At 35.0% G+C, this 20,475-nt stretch overlaps 1 protein-coding gene across 2 annotated transcripts in view; it reads right to left on the reverse strand.

The window, feature by feature from the left end:
- Positions 1–8,058: 8,058 nt before the first annotated feature.
- The window catches only part of LOC136988059 (low-density lipoprotein receptor-related protein 11), a 38,320-nt gene continuing 25,903 nt past the window's right edge, over positions 8,059–20,475 (reverse strand). For both annotated transcript variants that reach the window (XM_067285858.1, XM_067285855.1), the window contains one exon: positions 8,059–8,683. In XM_067285858.1, the coding sequence (XP_067141959.1) occupies positions 8,340–8,683 (344 nt within the window). In that variant the 3' untranslated portion in view covers positions 8,059–8,339. The remainder of the gene's footprint in view (positions 8,684–20,475) is intronic.

Consider the following 20,475-nt stretch of genomic DNA (forward strand, 5'->3'; position numbering starts at 1 on the left):
TAGAAGTCTGCTTTAAATATATTAAGTTACTCTTAATAATTTAAAAGTAAAATTAAATCAACCAAACAACGATTAATGCTTCATCAGATGGTAATTATTTGGGATTTTAGCCAACATTTCGGCAATTGGAAAAGTAAAAAGTAATAAACAATTTGAATATTGTAAATCCTTTAAATTGTAAATAAATCCGTGTTTTTTAATTAAAATTTGCAGATTGGATTTTGTGTAAATTAAACTTAAATATTTATTTTACAGGTCAATTGTATCCGATAAATTCGCAGATTAATATGCCTGCTTTCTACATAATATCCTAATAATTTTTAATATACTGTATTTAAAAATATATATTGATCATGTGTTTGAGATTAGGTTTTTTTTAAACTCCTTCCGCCCCGTGGGCACTAAGGGCCTCTTTTAGCAAGCCCATTATGGGTTCGGTCGGGTCCGCAATGAGACGGCCGGGTGGTGAGGGACGGGGCCCGACATATCCGGACGAACCACCCCCGAAAAGTTCCCGGAAATTTTCGACCGGTTCGGATTCGATCCCGGGTCGAAAAATCCCCGGGAACTTTTGAAAGAGCCCACCATTAGACATTTTTATTTATTTTTATTCAGACAGGTACTAATGTACAGTACATACCCAGTATCACAAACAGTAATACAAAATAGTTTTCAGAATTAAATTGATACAAGTGCTGATATGCTGAGAAGCGAATATTAGTGATTATGCGCGCGAACAAATATCTATATAATCGAAGTTCGGGAGTGCATTATGTATAACTAGGCCCTACAGTGAGTTTACTTGGCTGTAATGGAACCAGTCACAGAGAGACTGAGTATGGCTAGCAACACGATAGTGCCGCTACGAGATACCACATAAACAGATACTGTTGTGCTTATTCTGTTAGTGTGTTACAATACAACCATCCTGTGACTTAAAATTAAGAAGCCCACTACTCGTGAATAAGTTGGAACAGGATTGGTCTTGTCTGTATTGATAAGACCAATAAAGGCCTTGAGAATTTTCTATCTTAAATTAGATCTTTGTTGGTACGGCTGGATATTTCCGTCGTTTTCCAGTTGAAGCCCGAGGACGAGCGAGCGGTCAAGGTGGTAACCTACCGCTCTGGGGGTCCCGGAGTTGAATCCGGACGGGAAAAAATCCCCAGGAATTTTTCGGGTGGTGATCCGACCAGATGTGTCGGCCTCCGTCCCACATCACTCGGCTGCCCCTTTGAGGGCCTGGCCGAACCCATAATGGGCTAGCTAAAAGAGGCCCTCTTAGCACCCACAGGGCAGAAAGCGTATATAAAACCATACACCCATGCTGTGATTTAATTTGGCTATGATTATAGTTTTGGGGTGGGGTCACCCTCTAAAACATCATTAAACTGTATTGTCATTGAACTTATAACCAGAAAATTTCGGCCTTCTATTTTTGTTAATTAGAAGCGAATGAAACTCGAGTTGCAAGATTTTGAGGACGATACAAAGTAGGTTAAAAGCGCTTAGAAATTAGACCGACTTCAATGCCGGTTTCTATTATATTAGAATGTTTAGAGCGAACACTCCAAATGGAAGCTGCACTGTTATTAAAATCGATTATATTAAGTAGTAATCATTCAATGTGGTGGAATATATTTCACTGGCAAGAAAATAAAGATACGTTAAATATTTTTAATGTAATGTATCCGAGTCTAAAATAATTTCGCCAAAAATGAAATTTTTTTGAATACATAGAGACGCATATATTGTTTTTCGATTCATAAATATATTTTAAACAAAAGATTCTCTAACAAAGGCTGCATATACTTTTCGTTTTGTATGGATCGATCTGTAAAATCGGATCAGCCCGTGTCACGTGATATAGATAGCTTCTGTCATGGCGGAAAGTATACAAGTAGGATCGAAAATGGCGGCAAACATTTGTTAGTTAATAATAGTCTCTGCTTGTTAGTTAACATATACTGAGTTCTAAAAATATTATACGTATAATATCTTTGAAACTCTGTATGTACATGTTAACTAACAAGGATCAATTAATTAAATTAAAATAATCCATTTTATCTCTCGATATTAAAACTGTAGTTAGTACTAAACGACATACGCTGTTACGAATTATCGTTTATTTGACGAAATTGTTTGTGCTCATTCATACGAATTTTTAAATCGTATTACTCTGTGAATAAAATTGTTTTTCACAAAATAAAATTTAAATAAAAATTTCACAAAATTAAAAAATAAAACTTGCAGAAAAGATGAAAGTGCACGCCATACATTCTTGAGGTACCACTTCGCAAAACTGTCTCTAAATACTTATTTTTTCATCCCAGTTTATCGGATATTTCAATAATGATGTTTTTACTTGCCATTTATAAGCTTTAAATAAGTTTCCTTGTCAACAATTAAACGTGTTTCTTCGTTTTTTACTGTAAGCTTAACTTCAGCCACGGAAGCCGCCATCTTTAATCTATTTTATCCGATCCAAACGATCTTACCCTCCGCTCGGATTAGTTTGATCGCGATCCAGTTGATCCTAGATGGCGTTTGTATACGCAAACAGAGATTGATCGGATCGCAGTAGTTCCTTTGTATACACGATTTGAACGATCGAAGTGATCTCGGATCAGTTTGATTCCAAAAGTATATGCACCCAAAGTATTACATTATTTATCATTAAAGAAAATGTAGCTAACACAACGACCAATCATATTAAAGAATTTAAACCTAACGAAACATGCGGGTCTTTAGCATTCGTCGTCTGCTTCGATAATCGGGAAGCCATCTTGATAATGGAATGATCGATGATAAATAAGAAGTTTCGGTATGAAAATTTGATGGAATATAATTTCTTTTCGAACGCAAGACTCTTCTGACATATGGAAATGTTCAGAAGAGAACGAATTTCTGACATTTTCCTATCAAACACGAAGGATAGTGAACAAGTTATAATGGCTGCTATCACCAATCGAAACAGTTTTCTTCGATATCGAATGAATTTGGGTTGGTTTTCGAGACAAGAAAAGGTAACAAATAAATAGAATTTTATAGAGTATATAAATAAAGTTTGTAAACTCGATTTTTGAAAAATTAATTATATTTGACATCGGAACGCCATATTGATTTTAGCATTTACTCCTATACCATTATCGATGTAACCAATAGCGCTGTGGGTGCGTAAACAGGTGTATATAAGTTTGTCACACCCATTTATTTTTGAATTTTTACTTAATTTATTTACAAAGGCAAGGGATCGAGTCCTCCCTGGTTAGGCTACTGCATGCATCTCAGTATGTACTGTCGTCCCTCAAACATATTCTGACAGAAATGTGTTAACTGTAATGAGAACAATATATTAAATATATTATTCTCATGTTTTTGAATATCGGTATGGCAAGTAGCAGACATAGCAATGACGATAGTGTTGTCAAACTTCGGGTTTCGAACGCCTCACTTTTCGAACAAATCGGTTCACCAAAAGAATTTTGAACTCAATTGCACCGGTTACCGAACAAGCTACTCGACACTACACTTCCTACGTTAAAGAAAGCCGACGGCCCCATCGATCGACGACGGGACTACCGATTCGGAAGTTAGTGGCGCCTAGATCTCCTGGCGTCACCACACTAATCGTCGACGACGTTGCTATTTAAATGAAATTCGGATGCGCATGCGGAAAACATACCATTTCCGTTTTTCGGTTCGCGCCACGGTCGAATTTAAATCAAATTATTAAAAACAGCGTTAATTACTTTCGCGTAATATTGATGGCATCCAAGAATTCGTCTTTAAAGGCGCGTAAGTCAAATTAAATAAAATAACAAACATTTATTATTAAATATAATATTTCTCATTTGTTAAATATAATGCCGAACGCCAATTATGTACTGATTTTGGAAGTCGGGAACGAATTAATCCATTTTATATTGTTTCTTTGGGAAAATTTGTTTCGGTTTTAGAACAACTTTTAGGAACGAATTATGTTCGAAAACCGAGGTTTGACTATTTAATAAATCGACTAAATTGAGAAATTCACGTCTGTAAAAGAGAATGGAACATCTGGATTCCCAAATGTCGACTAGTTAGAGGATTTTACTTTCCTGGCTGTTATAGAATATAAATAGAGAAAATATGGTGATTGGTCAAATTTTGATCCTTCGGTCTGCGTTTTTTTGCACTTTTTGACGTTTTAACACTCCACAAGCCCAAAAATATATTAAAAAATCATACAAAATTCTGTTCGTGTAATGGTGTGTATCATCGTCTGTTTTCCATTATATCTTAGGATTGGATGAACCAAAAAGTTCGAAATCGGCAGGATTATTTCTAAGTATGGAACATGGATGTTATTAAATTTTGGTAGTAAAAGGTCGAGGGAGTGAAGAGATAAAGAAGGTCGTGCGTCGTATCTCGAGGGGAACCAGATTTAATAAAAATTTTGCTCATTATTGATATTCACAACTTTAAAAAACTCTGTCCTCTCAGAATTAAGCCTTTTGCCTTTATAGAATCATTAATATAAGAATTATTTTAAAATAAATTCTCAAAACAGATGGCGCCGCATACAATTTTAACTTTAAAAAACATTAAGGCTCAAATTTAAATCTATTTTTTTTTCTAAGCCTTCATTATTTAAATTTTATCTTAGTATAGATGAAAATTATCGGTCTTACTTCCTGTTCCTCTCAAACTGTTATAATCTACTTGAAATTTCCTATATTTTTGCAAGAAATCAGAGATTATAAAAACACACACACACAAAAAAAAAAAAAAAACGCGACACGTCATATAAATTTACACGGACTGCTCGAATTTTCAGTTTTTTCGAAATTTCGTTGCGTAGTGATACAGATTAAAATCCAGCACATTTGTTTATTTTGGAAAATACTATAGTTTAATTAAAACCCGGCAAAATATTTTTAAATAAATTACCGTGTTTTGTTGTTTGTTTTACGTCGAGCTTTCGACTCTACTCCTCAAAGTTCTCCTTCATTAAGTAATTAGAGAGGTTGCGGCCGACGTTTTCAACGCGAAAACGTGTACGTCGGACGTTCAGTCTGTAAGCCTAGAAGTTTGACAATGGCGTTTGGAAGTCAGTAGAATGATACTCGACATTCCAAACTTCTAGATTTACAGGAAGGCGACGCTGAACGTCCGACGTACACGTTTTCGCGTTGAAAACGTCGGCCGCAACCTCGCTATCGCTTATTTAACTCCAATTCAATTGGCGACCTTGTTTTTGAACTTCTATGAGCATTCTTCCAGACTCCATTTAATTCCTTCTGTTTTTAATTTACTGAAAATATAGCTTATGTAAATAGAAGTATACTGTAATAGATCTAGCCACTGGCAGAGATATCGCCGAATGCTGCAATGCATATATTTTCTAACAAAATCAATATCACTGAACTCTTTCTTATACTTTAATGAATCGAACTTTTATTGTTCTTTGCAAACCAGGATTTACAGTTTTAATATATTTTTTAAGAGTGTATACTATATAATTCAAAACAATAACAAAATTTTAATTCACAATAAATCTTACGCATCTATGACATTGACGATCCCGACAAAATAAACAGACACGTGCTCTACTTTAACTATGCAAATATTATATATGTATACATACAGTATTGATATATTTTTATAATATACAACTTTTTATACTTAAAAATTTTAAATAAATCAAATTTAACTTGCCCTACAGGCTAAAAATTATAGTAATTTTAACAAATAACAATTAATTAGAGACAGAAAAATAATTATCTAATGTTCGGCTGGATAAATCCCAAATGACTAGTTGTTCTTTTCCTAGTCATTGTTTCTTTTTGTTGGATTAATAATTCTGTTTATTTACATTATATAATAAAAAATTGCACCTGTGTAGAACTTTTTAACTGCATTGCACTATTTTAGGGTGTTCTCTTTATATAAAATACCGGAAAAACCGTACACGCTGCAAGTTAGACAAAAAATTTTGTGGCAGGAATGTTACAGATAAAGAATATTGAAACTATGGGGACTAGATTAATGCGCCTAAAATTATTTGTCAACGAATATACATAATTTACATATCTTAACTTCAGTTTTTTTTTTGGATATTTTAAATTCATATGTAAATGCATCTAATTTTAGCTTCCTGATGCAATATATTTATATACAAAAATATTATTTCACACCACAAATCGGTACTACAAAAACAAAGAAAAAATATATATGCTATAAAAAATGACTAGATTCTGCTGCAAAATAATATAATAAATGCAAACAGTAATATTGGCAACATTCTATACATATAAAAGTAATTTTTGAATCTGGTTGAGAGTATAAAACATTGCACTATTTTCATTATTATACTAATTTATGCACACACAAATTATGTACAAAGCTGAGTGATACATAAAAAAAGAGGCAATGTATTGTTTTAATTTTTCACTATTTGAAAAAAATAGTAACTCAACACCATTAAAAATAGCTTAACAAATATGCTACAAAGTATAAATTTAGCTATCATACTTTTCTGCACAAAAATGAAAAGGATAAAACATAACTCTTGAAACATCTTAACAATTATATATCTCCTCATATTCTGACAAAAATGTATTTCTTAACAATATATAATACTTAAAATTAAGCTTAGATTTATACAGTAAGTGATCATCATGTACAGAATAATTTTTATCTCTATCCAATATCCCAGAGGTAATTTTTAAATTTTATTTGTAAAAGCTCTCGAGCTGCTCGATGCGCGGAAAAAAGCATTAAGATTTTACGAACGTCGAAATATTATTATTATTCGAACAATGCCTCGAAATAACTATATTTGTCAATTTAACAATTACCTAAAATCCAGAGTTTTGTTTCCTTTTAATTTAAGTTTTATTGTTTTCGTGGCTAATAAAAGTTATTGAAAAGTGATATTAAGATTCGGCAATATATTTTATGCAATGTTTTATCAAAGAGAATTAAATGTTACGGTTGTGATAATCAGTAGACATGATATGACTAGATTATTTTTAATTCGTAACATCACATTTTATTTTTATCAGTATAAAAAGATCAAACATTTTTCCTTAGTTTAAATTATTAAAAATTTCTGAATGCAATAATAAAGTAAAATTCGTAGTAAGACTTTCTATACTTTTGATTTTTTTTTTTTATTATAAACATAATTACTTTTGTTGTGGTTCATTTCATTGTATTACTATATATTACAACTGAAAAATTGACTTTTTATGTACAAAATACTAATATGCAATATATTTGAATTATTCTTGTGAGAACCCAATGCATTTTAAATTATATGATTGCTCTGTTTGTAAATTACAGTGGGGTCTACCCACAATAGTGGACAGATGTGGATAATGAGCAAAATTGCAACTTAAATTAGTCACACAAAAATTCAAAAAAAAAAAAAAAAAAAGAGTTACAAAATTGTTTTTTTCATTCTATAGAAAAATTGATTATTGCATGGTTATGTTGAATATTACTTTATGGAATGAACTTGGCCATTATGACCATTCTCTTTAATCCAAAGTTACAAAGTTTGGATAAGTTGTTATAGATTTTTTTTAAAACGATAGTGATAAAACTAAAGAATTTATATATTTCTTGAATCTGAGTAGTTTTATTGGTGTTTTGATCTCTTTCTCTCATCTCTACTGGATCTTCAGTTCTATCCAAGACATACTAAACTGAAGATGACCATACAATGCATGCCAATTCTTTGCAAAATGAATTACCATCTTTTAACTAAGTTCAAATCCAATCCAAATCTCATTCTAACCACATTCGTCATATTGGAAGAATCCTTATCATATAATCTATCTGGTAATTTTATTTTCTTAAACTTTTAATTTGAGAAAATAAAATTAGATTATATAATTATATTTACTATCCTAACGATTTTGAAAATAGTAAAAGTTATAGCTATACTTACTCTGGAAAATTATATTATAAAACATTCTTCACTACAAAATATAATGGCATATAATAGAATATATTCTAAACATGAAATATGATTCCACAGAATTTATGATGATGAGAGAATGAAGAGAATGATTTCTGAAAAGATTGTAAAATTTTGATTCTAGTAACGTATTGGATATAGATAAAAATTATATCCCTACATTCCTGTGTGTAGTCACTGCATAAAAATTTAAAAAATTATAAAAAAAAACATTAAAATGCTTAAATGATTTCTAACAAATAAAAAATAACAATAATATATCTTTGTAAAGTACAAGTAATACATTTTAACAACAAAATAAAACTGTGACTAGATGTTTTTTCAATTATATTTGTTTGCCCTGCATGTAAAATTTTCACCACATTTTGTTCTACAGATACATACCGTTGACGAGATAGTCGGCATCGTGAACGAGGGCCGACCGCTTCCTTCTCGCAAGTCGTCTGCGAATAGAGCGCATGCGACATCCCACGAGAACGAGCAGCAGGGCCGTGACGCACAGCCCGACGGTCAATGCCAACATGGCACTATTGGACTCTTCGGAGTGTTTGTGTATCGATTCTTGAAGTTCCGCACTGCTCATTCCAACGTGAGGAATATCTATTTTACGATTAGACGACTGATGTTTAATCGTATGAATGTAGCTATTTTTATTTACATCCTGATTTTTGTCAGATTTCATTAAATCTTGATTATTTGACGAAACTGTAGATACTATAAAAATAAATAAATCTTTTATTATTCTTAAGAATTTAACTTTCAATTTTTAAAAAAATTAATTAATTTTATAAAAAATTTTAATATTTATTTTTTTAAACTTTTATTATGAATATGAAACTTTTCAAATAAATTCAAAATTTTTTAATCAATTAAATATTGCCATGTAAGGTAATAAATTTAACATACAACCTTTATAAGTATCACAAACAACTTTTTAATCAATAACATTTTCAGCAATTTTTAATGAACTATCTCAGGTTACAGATGAAATCAAGCGAAAAATTGAAATTGAACAGTAGAACCAGAGTCAGAGCATTGGGAAAGTCAGCCGTAAACATTCAAAATTCTTTTAATATATGAAATTTTCTCGTTTTTAACTCAGATATTTCTTTTGTCTTTTTTAAAGGACTGCTTATAAATACTATTTTAATCCAGTTTTGAACATTATTTCTTTGTAAATGTCATTACAGTAGAGCATCAATTATCCGACCCCCGATCGACCGTCACATCGGTTAACCGACCGCGTTCTAGTCGGCAAATTCAAATGTCCGCTAGTGATGTGGCGTTACAATATTTGGCTATGTCCTGGCTACTTTAATATTATTTTTGTTAAATTTTTGCGTGTTTTAGCTGGAAACACTGGCTAGACCTTGAAAGGGAGGCCAGTATTTAAACCAGGCTTAATTTTCTATTTTTTATTTATTTCTGTATTTATTTTGTGCAAAATAAAGAAATAATTTAACGATGATTATTATTTAAAATAAAATTTGTTAGGCTTAACATCGATGAAAATTCAACGCGAAGTAGGTTAATAGCGATATACTAATATGCTTATTACATGGGATATACTAATATACTAACACACTATACTAATAATGTATTTTTTCATACTTTTCGGTTATCTGTTTTTTCAGTTATCCGACCAACCTCAGTCCCCAATTGAGTCGAATAATTGATGCTCTACTGTATATAGATTATATGTGCTTTTAGATTCATGTAACTATTTTTTATTCAAAATTTGTATAGCATTTGTCAGACATCATTTGTGACACTAATTTTTTATTAATTGTTGGTTAAGGACAGGTGTAGTAGGTCATCAATAAATCTTCATTCATATTCTACTTTTGATAGTGCAGAATATTATATAAATTACCAAACTATGTAGAGCCAATGTGAGTGTCATAAGAAATGTAATTTCATGTCAAAAATACAAAACTATTTCATCCCAAATCCTATTTCTCACTATACTAAATCAAGTTAAATTGTATATCACACTTTATGTAGTATTAAAGTTAATAAATTATTTTAAAAATAATTTGTCTTTATCTGGATTAAATTTCTATGGCTATTTAAATGTATCAGAGGATAAGCTATGGTTTTCCTAATTATATTGTCATACATATATAATAAAACAAAACAATAAAATGCAAATTTATTTACTTATTTTACCATTACCTATTTATTAAACAGACATATTATACAAGAACATTATGTACAAAACTTTCATTCATAATATTTAGCAATATAACATTTTAAACATTATAAAAGAGCTTTTTGTCTTGAAAATTGTTGAAATATCTCAAATACTATAGTGGAGATAACAGAGACTTATCACCATGCTACTGGCAGTGGTCATATTCAGCGGGTTCGCTCGCTGAATATGACCACTGCCAGTAGCATGGTTAATTCATAATTGATAGCATAATTTTAACACAGGTTCGGCCAAACCCGTTGTTAAAATTTTCAAAATTTTCCGAACCTTGTTAAACATACGTAACATTTCTCAGTGGTTTTGTTTTTTTTAAAAAATATATTAAAATATACATATTATACTCTGTAACACTACTAAACTAGAGCCTTAGACTGTTCATAGTTCCGAGAAAACTGCTCCAAGCATGAGCTGGTTCCGAGGGAGCCAGTTAGTTGTTAGACGTGTGCGAGTCATGACGCAACTAGGGACTGCAATTGCTGGATCCCTCATCCAGCAATCCAACTGGATCCAGTGCATTCTTCAGCCTGCTGGATCCGGAAATACTCAATTAACTTTCTAAATAATTGCGCAAAAGTCTACGTTGTCGCTTTGCTAACTACTAGACTGCTACTAATTACTTACTCACTACTTTACTAACATTAATAATTAAATTACTTATAAATAAACTATACCTTAATCAATCCAGCAAAATTTAATAAAATAATAACATATTCAATCATTTTTAACGATCTTCCTCAGTTACAAAAAAATACAACATTAACTATAGAACATAAAATGTGTTTGGAATAAATATAAAAAGAATAGTGCTTAATTACATCCCATTTTTTTTAAACAAGATACATAGATGTACTGCCAGGTCTGATAATTTTCGTATTGTATACAGACGTAATCCCACTGTTTCAAACTTTTAAGAAACGATAAAAAGAAAGAGGATCGGAATTCAACAATGGGTATATATTCTGTGCCTTTACACAACCAACGTTTCAATTCCAAGCTTGTTTATGTGGGTGCAACGATGTGCAGTTTAAAACAAAGGCTCAAGAGCACAAATATACAATCAGTAAGAATCTTGACAACACAGTGCTGGCATCATACGCAACACAGAAGGATGTTAACGTCCATGGGATCAAGCGGCAATTATAAAAACGATGACGAATAGGCAAACGGTCAAACATCTTGAGAGGCTGAAAATCTGCAAAGCACACATGACAACTCGTTGTATAAACCATAGAGATGCGGACTCATTGTCTACCATGTGGAGATCCTTTTACATTAGTTAATGTTATTAACAGACAATGCTGGTTTCGTTGGATCTTATATACAGGGTGTTTTTTTTTTTTTTTAAACTGATGGTACTCAGAGACATCTGTAGAGCAATCTAACAGCCAGACTGTCGCCAAATTTGGGAGAGTGACTAAGGACGACATGAGAAAGAAATTCCGCAAAGAAAAAAGTAGTACCCAAATTTGCCGGTAGGGGTGGATTTGGCACTGTTGTAGAAAAACAGCTAAGAATCTGCATAAAATCCAGCTGCAATTAACAAACACATGAATGAATAATCAGACAGAGGTTTCAGTGTAATAACGAAAGTTTAATTAATCAGCAAATAACCTTCTCCCTTCTTCGATGTGATCACCGTCCTGCTGGACAACTCATTGCATCCCGAACACCGTGTTCTCTATGGCCGAACGTAACATGTCCACAGGAATGTTCATCACAGTTCGAGAAATGTTGTCCTTCAAGGTCATCAAGTTTGGGACACTACCAAGATAGACTTGGACTTTAAGTAACCCCACAGGAAAAAGTAACATGGGGTTAGATCCGGGGAGCAAGGCGGCCATGCAAGTGGAAAAAAGCGACTGATGACCCTTTCTTCAGTGAAGTGCTGGTAGCTTTTTCGCTACAACAGCGCCAAATCCTCCTCTACCGGCGAATTTAGGTACTACTTTTTTTCTTCGCGGAATCTCTTTTCCGTGTCATCCTTAGTCACTCTCCCAAATTTGGCGACAGTCCGGCAGTTAGATTGCTCTGATCTAAAAGATGGCTTCCAGGAAGTAAGGTTGTGTCTGTGCAAACTCTCGTTTTAACCGTTAGTTCTGCCAGATTATTTTGGATTACCACGGACTTGTGGACTACCATCGCGTCCAGTACGTCAACCCAGTTCGTTCAATATACTTTTTGTTTCAATATCTTAATTAGGGGGAGTAGATTAATTTCTAAGTCCTTGGTTTTCGATTGTTTCTAAGTTGTGGGAAGGATTTTTTTTTGGGAGGTGGCACCGGGGGGTTTTTCTCGGCTATGCTTCCTTTAGTATCCCCTAAGGTTGGATTAGGATAGATTAATTATATATCGAATTACGGCGATTTTTAGATTTTTATATAAGCTTTTATGGGAAATTTTCAAATCTAAAACGATCGTTAGAGCCGTTTAACGTTCTTTCTAACGGTCCGCTTTAAATCTTAACGATTTTCTAACGTTTTTATTCGCATTGCCGTATTTATCTTTTGTCCGATTTTTCTTTCTTTCTTTTTTTTTCTTTTATTTATATAGTTATGTTAAGCTAGTTTTGCACTTAAGGGTTCATTTTGTAATTTATTAGTTAAGTTTTCATTTGTGTTGTCGTGTTTTCGTCGCAAGACTACAGTTCGGATCGGAATCAGGGTAGCTTGCGTTGCTTAGTACTTTTGTGAGTGTTTGATGGCGACGGGCAGCTCATCGAAATTTCTTGACGAGGCGCTCAAGCTCCTCGATGAGCTTAAGGGTTATCTTGCTAGAAATAAAAATAGGAAGTTGGGCTCAGGAGCCCATTCGCGGTTTATAACTGTTCAGTTTCAGCGATTAATTGATCTAGCGAGTTCCACAGTGTCAACTTGTTCTGTTCTTGATTCCATTGACACTCGGTTGGATTCGCTTATCACCAAGGGTGATCTCGATGGTGCGTTTGCTGCACATGCTGAGAGGACTGGGGCGGTTTTTTCTGAGGTCTTAGAGGCCGTTTGTGGATTGCAGCGGATTGTTCCAGCGTCGGAGTCGGCGGTTGGTGGTCTCACTGATGCATTTGCTGCACATGCAGAGAGAACGGACGCAGTTATCTCTGAAGTGCTGGAGACCGTTCGTGGAGTGCAGCAGGTTGTGCCGGCTTCAGGGCCGGTGGTATCCAGTGCACCCGGGCTTTATAGTGACGCTGTTAAGCTTCCTGCTCTACCCTTAGATTCAGTTTCGGTGCCTTCCAAATCTTGTCACACTGTACTGGTGTACAGTAACCCCGAGTCTAACGACTCTGAGCTTACCAGAAAGGTCCTAACTTCTGGAATCAATCCGCATAGCTTAAAAATAAGTGTTCAGAGAATACGCCGTATTCAAAAAGGCGGGATTGCTGTTGATTTGGGATGTAGAGCAGATGTGGGAATTTTATGTAATGCTGTTTTTGAGGTTTCCGGTTTACGTTCAGTTATTCAGAAAAAGAGACGCCCACTGATCAAGATTATCTCGGTACCTAAATCTATTGAGAGGGACCAGCTCTTAGATGCCATTTATGAGCAGAACAACCGGGTTGCCGTGTTATATTCCAAAGAAACATTTCTGGAGAAAATTAGGGTGCGTTTCCCAATTGGACAGCATAGTACCACTCTCGTTTCTTGGGTTGCAGAGGTCTCACCGGACCTCAGGTGTTTCCTCCTAAAAGAGGAGAAGGTGAACTTGCAGTGGACTAGGTGTAGTGTCGTAGACTTTCTTCCATCGAATCAATGTTTCAAATGCCTTAGATTTGGGCATTTCGCCAAGAATTGCGATGCAGAAGAACGTACATGCAGTCAGTGTGGAGGCAATCATGCCTTCAAAGATTGCAACAGGAAAACAGAAACTCCAAAATGCATGAACTGCATTAGAGAGAATAAGAAGAAAATAGACCATAATGCGCTCGATAAAGTCTGTCCTGCCTTTATTCGATCAAGAACACAGCTCCTTGCCAGAATAGACTATGGCGTCTAACAGAGATACGGATTTTGCCATAGAAACTCTCAACTACGCACTGTACAGAGTAATCTGGAACGAGCGATCTCTGCAGGCTCTCAGAAACGCAAGCAATCTTCAAGACAGACTATGGACTGTGATAGTCCTTGTGATGCTAGTTACCGGATCTCAAAAGTAAAATTCGTGCAGGTAAACTTAAGGAGAATGATTGCTGCCAATTCGCAGCTCTGCTATGAACTTAAAAACTTTGATATAGGCCTAATGCAGGAGCCCTATTGTGTTAACAATAGGGTGGCCTGCTTTCAAACTAGGGACAATATCATGCAACATAATGAGGGGCAGCCTTGGGCAGCAAACATTGTGACAAATCAGCATCTTGCCTTTATACCACATCCAAGATACTCCTCCAACAACTTGATTTGCATGGAGATTGCCTCTGCCACAGCTTCAAGTTATTATCTTTAACGTGTACTCTTCAAGCGATACCAGTATCACCGATGTCCTTCATCCTCTCTCAGAGGCAATGGGACGCTTCAGAAATGCACAATTCTTAATAGCTGGGGACTTCAACGCGCACTCCCCTACATGGGGTGGTGAGCGTAGTGACAGAAGAGGAGAGGCTCTGGAAAACTTTGTGGCAGTGCATGATTTACTAATCCTTAATGATCCTAGCTCGCAGCCTACCTTTACAAGTGAGAATGGAGTTTCCTGGATTGACATTACTATCTGCTCAGGAGGACTTCATCCTTTCATAAAGGACTGGAAGGTTGGCACCATAGATAGTCTCTCGGATCACGAATATGTAACATTTGATCTCTTTTATACTGACCCTCGCTCAGTACAGGAGCTGACCACTTCCCGCCCATTTAACATAAGGTCTGCGGATTGGAGTCTGTTTAGAGATATCCTCGAGGAATGTCATCTCTCTTCCAATCATGACTACACAAAGGAACGGGCAGAGCAGTACATCGAAACCATTATTGAAAACATTGCTTATGCATGCAATATTGCCATTCCCAGAAAGAAAACCAGGGCAAGAGCCAATCCCTGGTGGAATGTAAAACTGGCCACAATGCGCAGGACCAACAACCAACTGAGAAAGAAATACCAGCGTTGTCATGGCATACAAAGGGAGGAACTCCGCAGGCGATATCTTCAATTCCAGCAGGAATACAAGGAAGAGATTAAGAAAGCAAAAATAGAGTCCTGGCGTGCTTTCTGTTCTGGGGCATGTGGCAACCCCTGGAGCTTTGTATACAAGCTCAGTGTCAACAAACTTAAGACATTGAATCCAATTAGCAGTGAAGACTCTGGGTCTGCCGCTGATGATCTCCAGGCCACTGTTGGCAGGCTCTTTGAAGCCTTCTGCCCCAGCGATTCCTGTGAAGAAGACACTCCAGAACAATCCAATATTAGGGATTACAACCATACCAAGAACCTCTCAGGTGATGATCCACCTTTTTCATTTCTAGAAGTAGATGACATCATTGCCAAGATGCCAAAGAAGAAGGCTGTTGGTATAGATCAGTTAAGCGCTGATATTGTTCAAGAGATCTGGAAAGTACGACCAGATCTGCTCTTGGAGATCTTCAATATCTGCTTGCAAAAGGGCATCTTTCCTCGTCCGTGGAAGTGCGCACGAGTTATCATCATTCCCAAAAAACGCGGGGAACCATTGACACTGAATAACATGCGCAACATTTCTTTGTTGTCCTCTTTGGGCAAAGTTCTTGATAAGCTCTTATCTAACAGAATTTACTGGTTCTGGGAGTCAAGAAGGCTCTTTCACTGTGCCCAATACGGGTTCAGACGGCAGAGAGGAACCATCGATGCCATCATGGATTTAAAGAACCACATTAAACAACTACTTGCAGAGAATGCTTATGTGTTTGGGATAAGTTTAGATCTGAAGAATGCTTTTAATTCAGCATGGTGGCCACAGATCTTACGCAGACTCAGCGATAATGGCTGTCCCAGAAATCTGTTTTACATAGTGAAAGATTACCTCAAAGACAGGCAGGCCACGATCACAGTGGGTCAACACCTCTTTTCCAAAGATCTGCAACGAGGGTGCCCTCAGGGCTCTGTCTGTGGCCCCCTGTTTTGGATAATTCTTTTTGACACTTTTCTCCGTTTGGACTTTGGGCATCAGTGTCGAGTTTTTGCTTATGCCGACGATGCTTTTCTCATTTTTCCGGCCAGATCCAGGCGCATGATTGAGACTATCGCCAATGACATTCTTATAAAAGTAAATGAGTGGGGAGTTAACAACAAACTAATCTTTAACACTGCCAAAACGAAGGGTATTGTTTTTTCAGCCCTTAGATCAACGAGTTTATACCGGCGGGTTCCCTGTGTTCACTTTGGAAACACCTCGATTAAGATAGTGGATCATCTTGCTTTTCTTGGAGTGGTCTTCGATAACAAGCTCACATGGAAACAGCACATTGCGTATATTACTAAGCGGACAAACCTTATCTTCAACAATCTTCTTCGTGTCGCCAGAAACAGTTGGGGACTGGGATACGAGGCTGTCAATGCAATTTATGACTGTGTATTCGTTCCTATTATCTGCTATGCTTCGGCTGTCTGGGGCGAGGCGGCCTTTCATTCACACAACCACCGCCGACTCAGATCAGCTCAGCGCCTTGCGCTCTTGCGCTTGACACGGTGTTACCGTACAGTCTCCAATGTCGCCTTACCTATTCTTGCCGGAAAGCCACCTATCCTTCAACAAATCCAATACTGCACGGGAAGGTTTCTTCTCTCCCGTGGTAAGTGCATTAACATTTCAGATACCACATTTGATGCGTCCTGCTATGAGACAAACAGTTCTTTTGCGGACTTGCCCCATCCTGCTCTCAGAAGAGGCCTTGGATCCCGGGACTGTTCGACTACAATTGAAGTCTATACTGACGGGTCTAAGACCAATCAGGGTACCGCTTGTGCATTTGTGGTTTATGTATGTAACAATGAAATTCACCATGACATCTTCCTCTTACACCCAGAGTGCTCAGTGTTCCAAGCCGAAGTGTTTGCTGTTTACAAAGCCATCGAATTCTGTAACACAAAGTTTAATAATTGTAATATCTCTATTCTTTCGGATAGCAAGGCTACTGTCCAAGTTCTAACTAATAAGGATACCACTCATCCCATTGCAAGAGAGACTTTGTCTTCTGCCAACCAGTCTAGTAACAAATTTTACATCAAATGGATTAAAGGGCACTGTGGCACTCCGGGCAACGAACGTGCAGACATGCTTGCTCGTACAACAACCATGCTCACGGACATCATTCCGGCATACAATCAACTCCCGGTTTCAAGACTAAAAGAACTCCTGTGGCATCAGACTGTTGCCAGATGGCAAGAAGAATGGGAGCGAACTCCGGAATCGCATATCACTCGACAATTCTTCCCAGACGTCGAAAGACGGCTCAAGTGGAAGTGGCTTCACCCTGAACACCGCAGTTCTCAACTGCTTACAGAGCACGGAAAATTTAACGTCTACCTGTATAGGTTTCGGCATAGTGACACTGACTGTTGCCCTATCTGTGGGGTGCGTGACGGGGTTAAACATTATCTGTTATCGTGCCCGATATTGGAAGATATAAGACGCGAACTCAAGATCTACATAGAAGAAGACAACCTGAGTTGGCCATGTAAGCCAGAACACCTTGTGTCAAGCAAAAAGTACTATTTTCTTTTTCAAAGAATGGTTAAACTTTACTTCATCAGAACATTAATACACTAATTGTTGTTTTACTGTTTTAGCTTTATTGTATCGCCAAAGACCTTTCATGATCTTCTACTAGCCTACTATGTTCTTTTGTGTTGGTTGCTGCACAAATCTGCGCTGTGCCCTCATTCTGGCCTACGTTTTACGGGACGATTTCATCTGTTTTATCTGAGCTCAGGAGCTCTTATATACTTACTGTGAGTAAGTTGCTGCATAAGATCTGTTCAGTGTTTGTCACCTGGTCCTCTGTTTATACGTGGATTCTGTTTAGGCTGTTTTACGGTCATTATAATTGTCAAAACACATTGACTCATCTACTGACATGTTTTTTTTAGTTGATGTATATTTTCGCGTTTTTGTTTTTTTTGTTTTCTATATTTTTATTTTTTATTTCATTATCATTCACATTGTCGCTTCTTTTGCTCAAAATGTAACACTAATGTATTCCATGTATTTCTACCCCGACTGTGCCTAGCGGTGTCAGGAGAAATAAAGTTTATTTTGTCTGTCTGTCTGTCTGTCTGTCAGATTGCTCTACAGATGTTTCCGAGTACAGTCAGTTTAAAAAAAAACACCCTGTATATATTTTTTCCGCTATTTATTTTGTTTGTTTATCTATATTTTGTCCGTTTGGGCATTTTCCGTTAATTTTTTATTTATTCCAAACACATTTTATGTTCTATATTTAATGTTCTATTTTTTTTGTAACCGAGGAAGATCGTTAAAACGATTGAAAACGTTATTATTTTATTAAATTTTGCTGGATTGATAAAGGTGTAGTTTATTTAACTTATTCTACTTCCAGTACATAGTTTTATATACTTATAAATAACTACAGACTAATATGTAGAGCCTATATATGAAAACCGGTAAGACTGATAGCCACTTAGCCACTGATTATCCATCCTTACATTGTTATAATATATTAATATAAATTAATCAGTAGAATTACCTTTGCTATTATTTGACTTAAAGATTACATTATAATTATAATCTAACTAAACATTTAAAGTTAATTATCTCTATCTCGAGTGTTAAACCGAACCAAAGTTAAGTTTACTACCTAAATGTGTAAGAAGTTTACTGATTTATAGTGACCAGTCTAAATAATAAAAGCTTCTTAAGTATTTTTTAAAAATGTTTTATTTCATTAAAAAAAAAAAAACATAAATTGCAGGATAGATAGATAGACAGATAACACTTTATTGCACCAAAAATACATCCACGCTGGATCCAGCTGGAATGATTTCAATCCAGCAAAAATCCAGCTGGATTCAAAACACTGCTGGATTGCAATCCCTAGACGCAACATTGCCGGGCTTAGCCAAAGACAAATAACCAACCTGTATAAACTAAAGTATGATATGAAAATTATTGGACTAGAATTATGACCCGAATAATATTTGTTTTGGCTTTGATAATAATTATGGCTGTGTCTATTATTATAAATTATAATAATACCTAACGATAAAATAAATAATTTAAAAAAGTTTTTGCTTTAACTGCTTTCCCTATGACTTTTTCTGTATAAAAAAAAAAAAAAAAAAAAAAGCCAATTTTTTATAAGTTTATAAAATATTTTGAATGAAAAATATTAAAATATGTACAAAATAAACCATTTTGAACTCTCTTTTTTATTATTTATAAAAGAAATATAGTTCTGGCATAAACAATGTTAAATTTTAACTGACTTAATTTTGCGAACGCATCTTTTTTTATTTATATGGGTATCTTAAGGTCAGTTTTTGCGCTAATGTTGCTAATGCACCATTTGAGCGAAAAAAATTGTTAAGGAAAAATTTTCTGTTAGTGAACCCTTTGTTAAATATTTCGAATATCATCACTGGCTACTGGTAACATTAAAATGACAGAAAATTACATTCTGATGATAGAAGTGTCATTTTTATATTACTAGTAGCAGTGTGATAAGTCTCTGTTATCTCTACTATAGTATTTCAGATATTAGTTTTAACAGCGTTAAACAGATATCTATTTAAAACCTAGATAAATGAAATCAAAAATATAACTATTTTCAATTTTAAATTTCAGATGAGGATGTAGATAAATCATCATCTTATTAATTTTTTATAAACCAAATACACTTTTTATACATGATATACAATTAAAAAAATATAATTACAAATAAGATTTTCTGTCAGTACAGTAGGAAAAAAAGTTACAAAAATGCTTGAAAACAGGAAAACTACCTACTAGCCAAACAGATAAACATTCTTCCCACCATAGAATGACTCTCACGCCAGCTACCAGCAACCTGAGAAATTAATTCTACTGGAATGCATAGCACAAGGACCAATATATCTATCGACTCTGGTAGAACATAACAAATGTTCTAAACAGAATGCAAAGTAAATTAAAAACAAGAACTATTTACAAATCAAAAAATAAATAAATATAGAAATAAAATTACAAAATAAAAATAATGTAAAAGTGAACAAATGTAAAAATATACCAAAGAAAGAGAAAATAAAATCATAATACATAATCAAATTATTATAATGCACAAATAGGAAAAAATAACAAATATAGTGACAAAGAGAGGTAATGAACCAAATGTCAGTAAGTGTA

This window comes from Centruroides vittatus, unplaced genomic scaffold (genome assembly GCF_030686945.1).
Source record: "Centruroides vittatus isolate TY-2023 unplaced genomic scaffold, ASM3068694v2 scaffold_3046, whole genome shotgun sequence".
NCBI lineage: Eukaryota > Metazoa > Arthropoda > Arachnida > Scorpiones > Buthidae > Centruroides > Centruroides vittatus.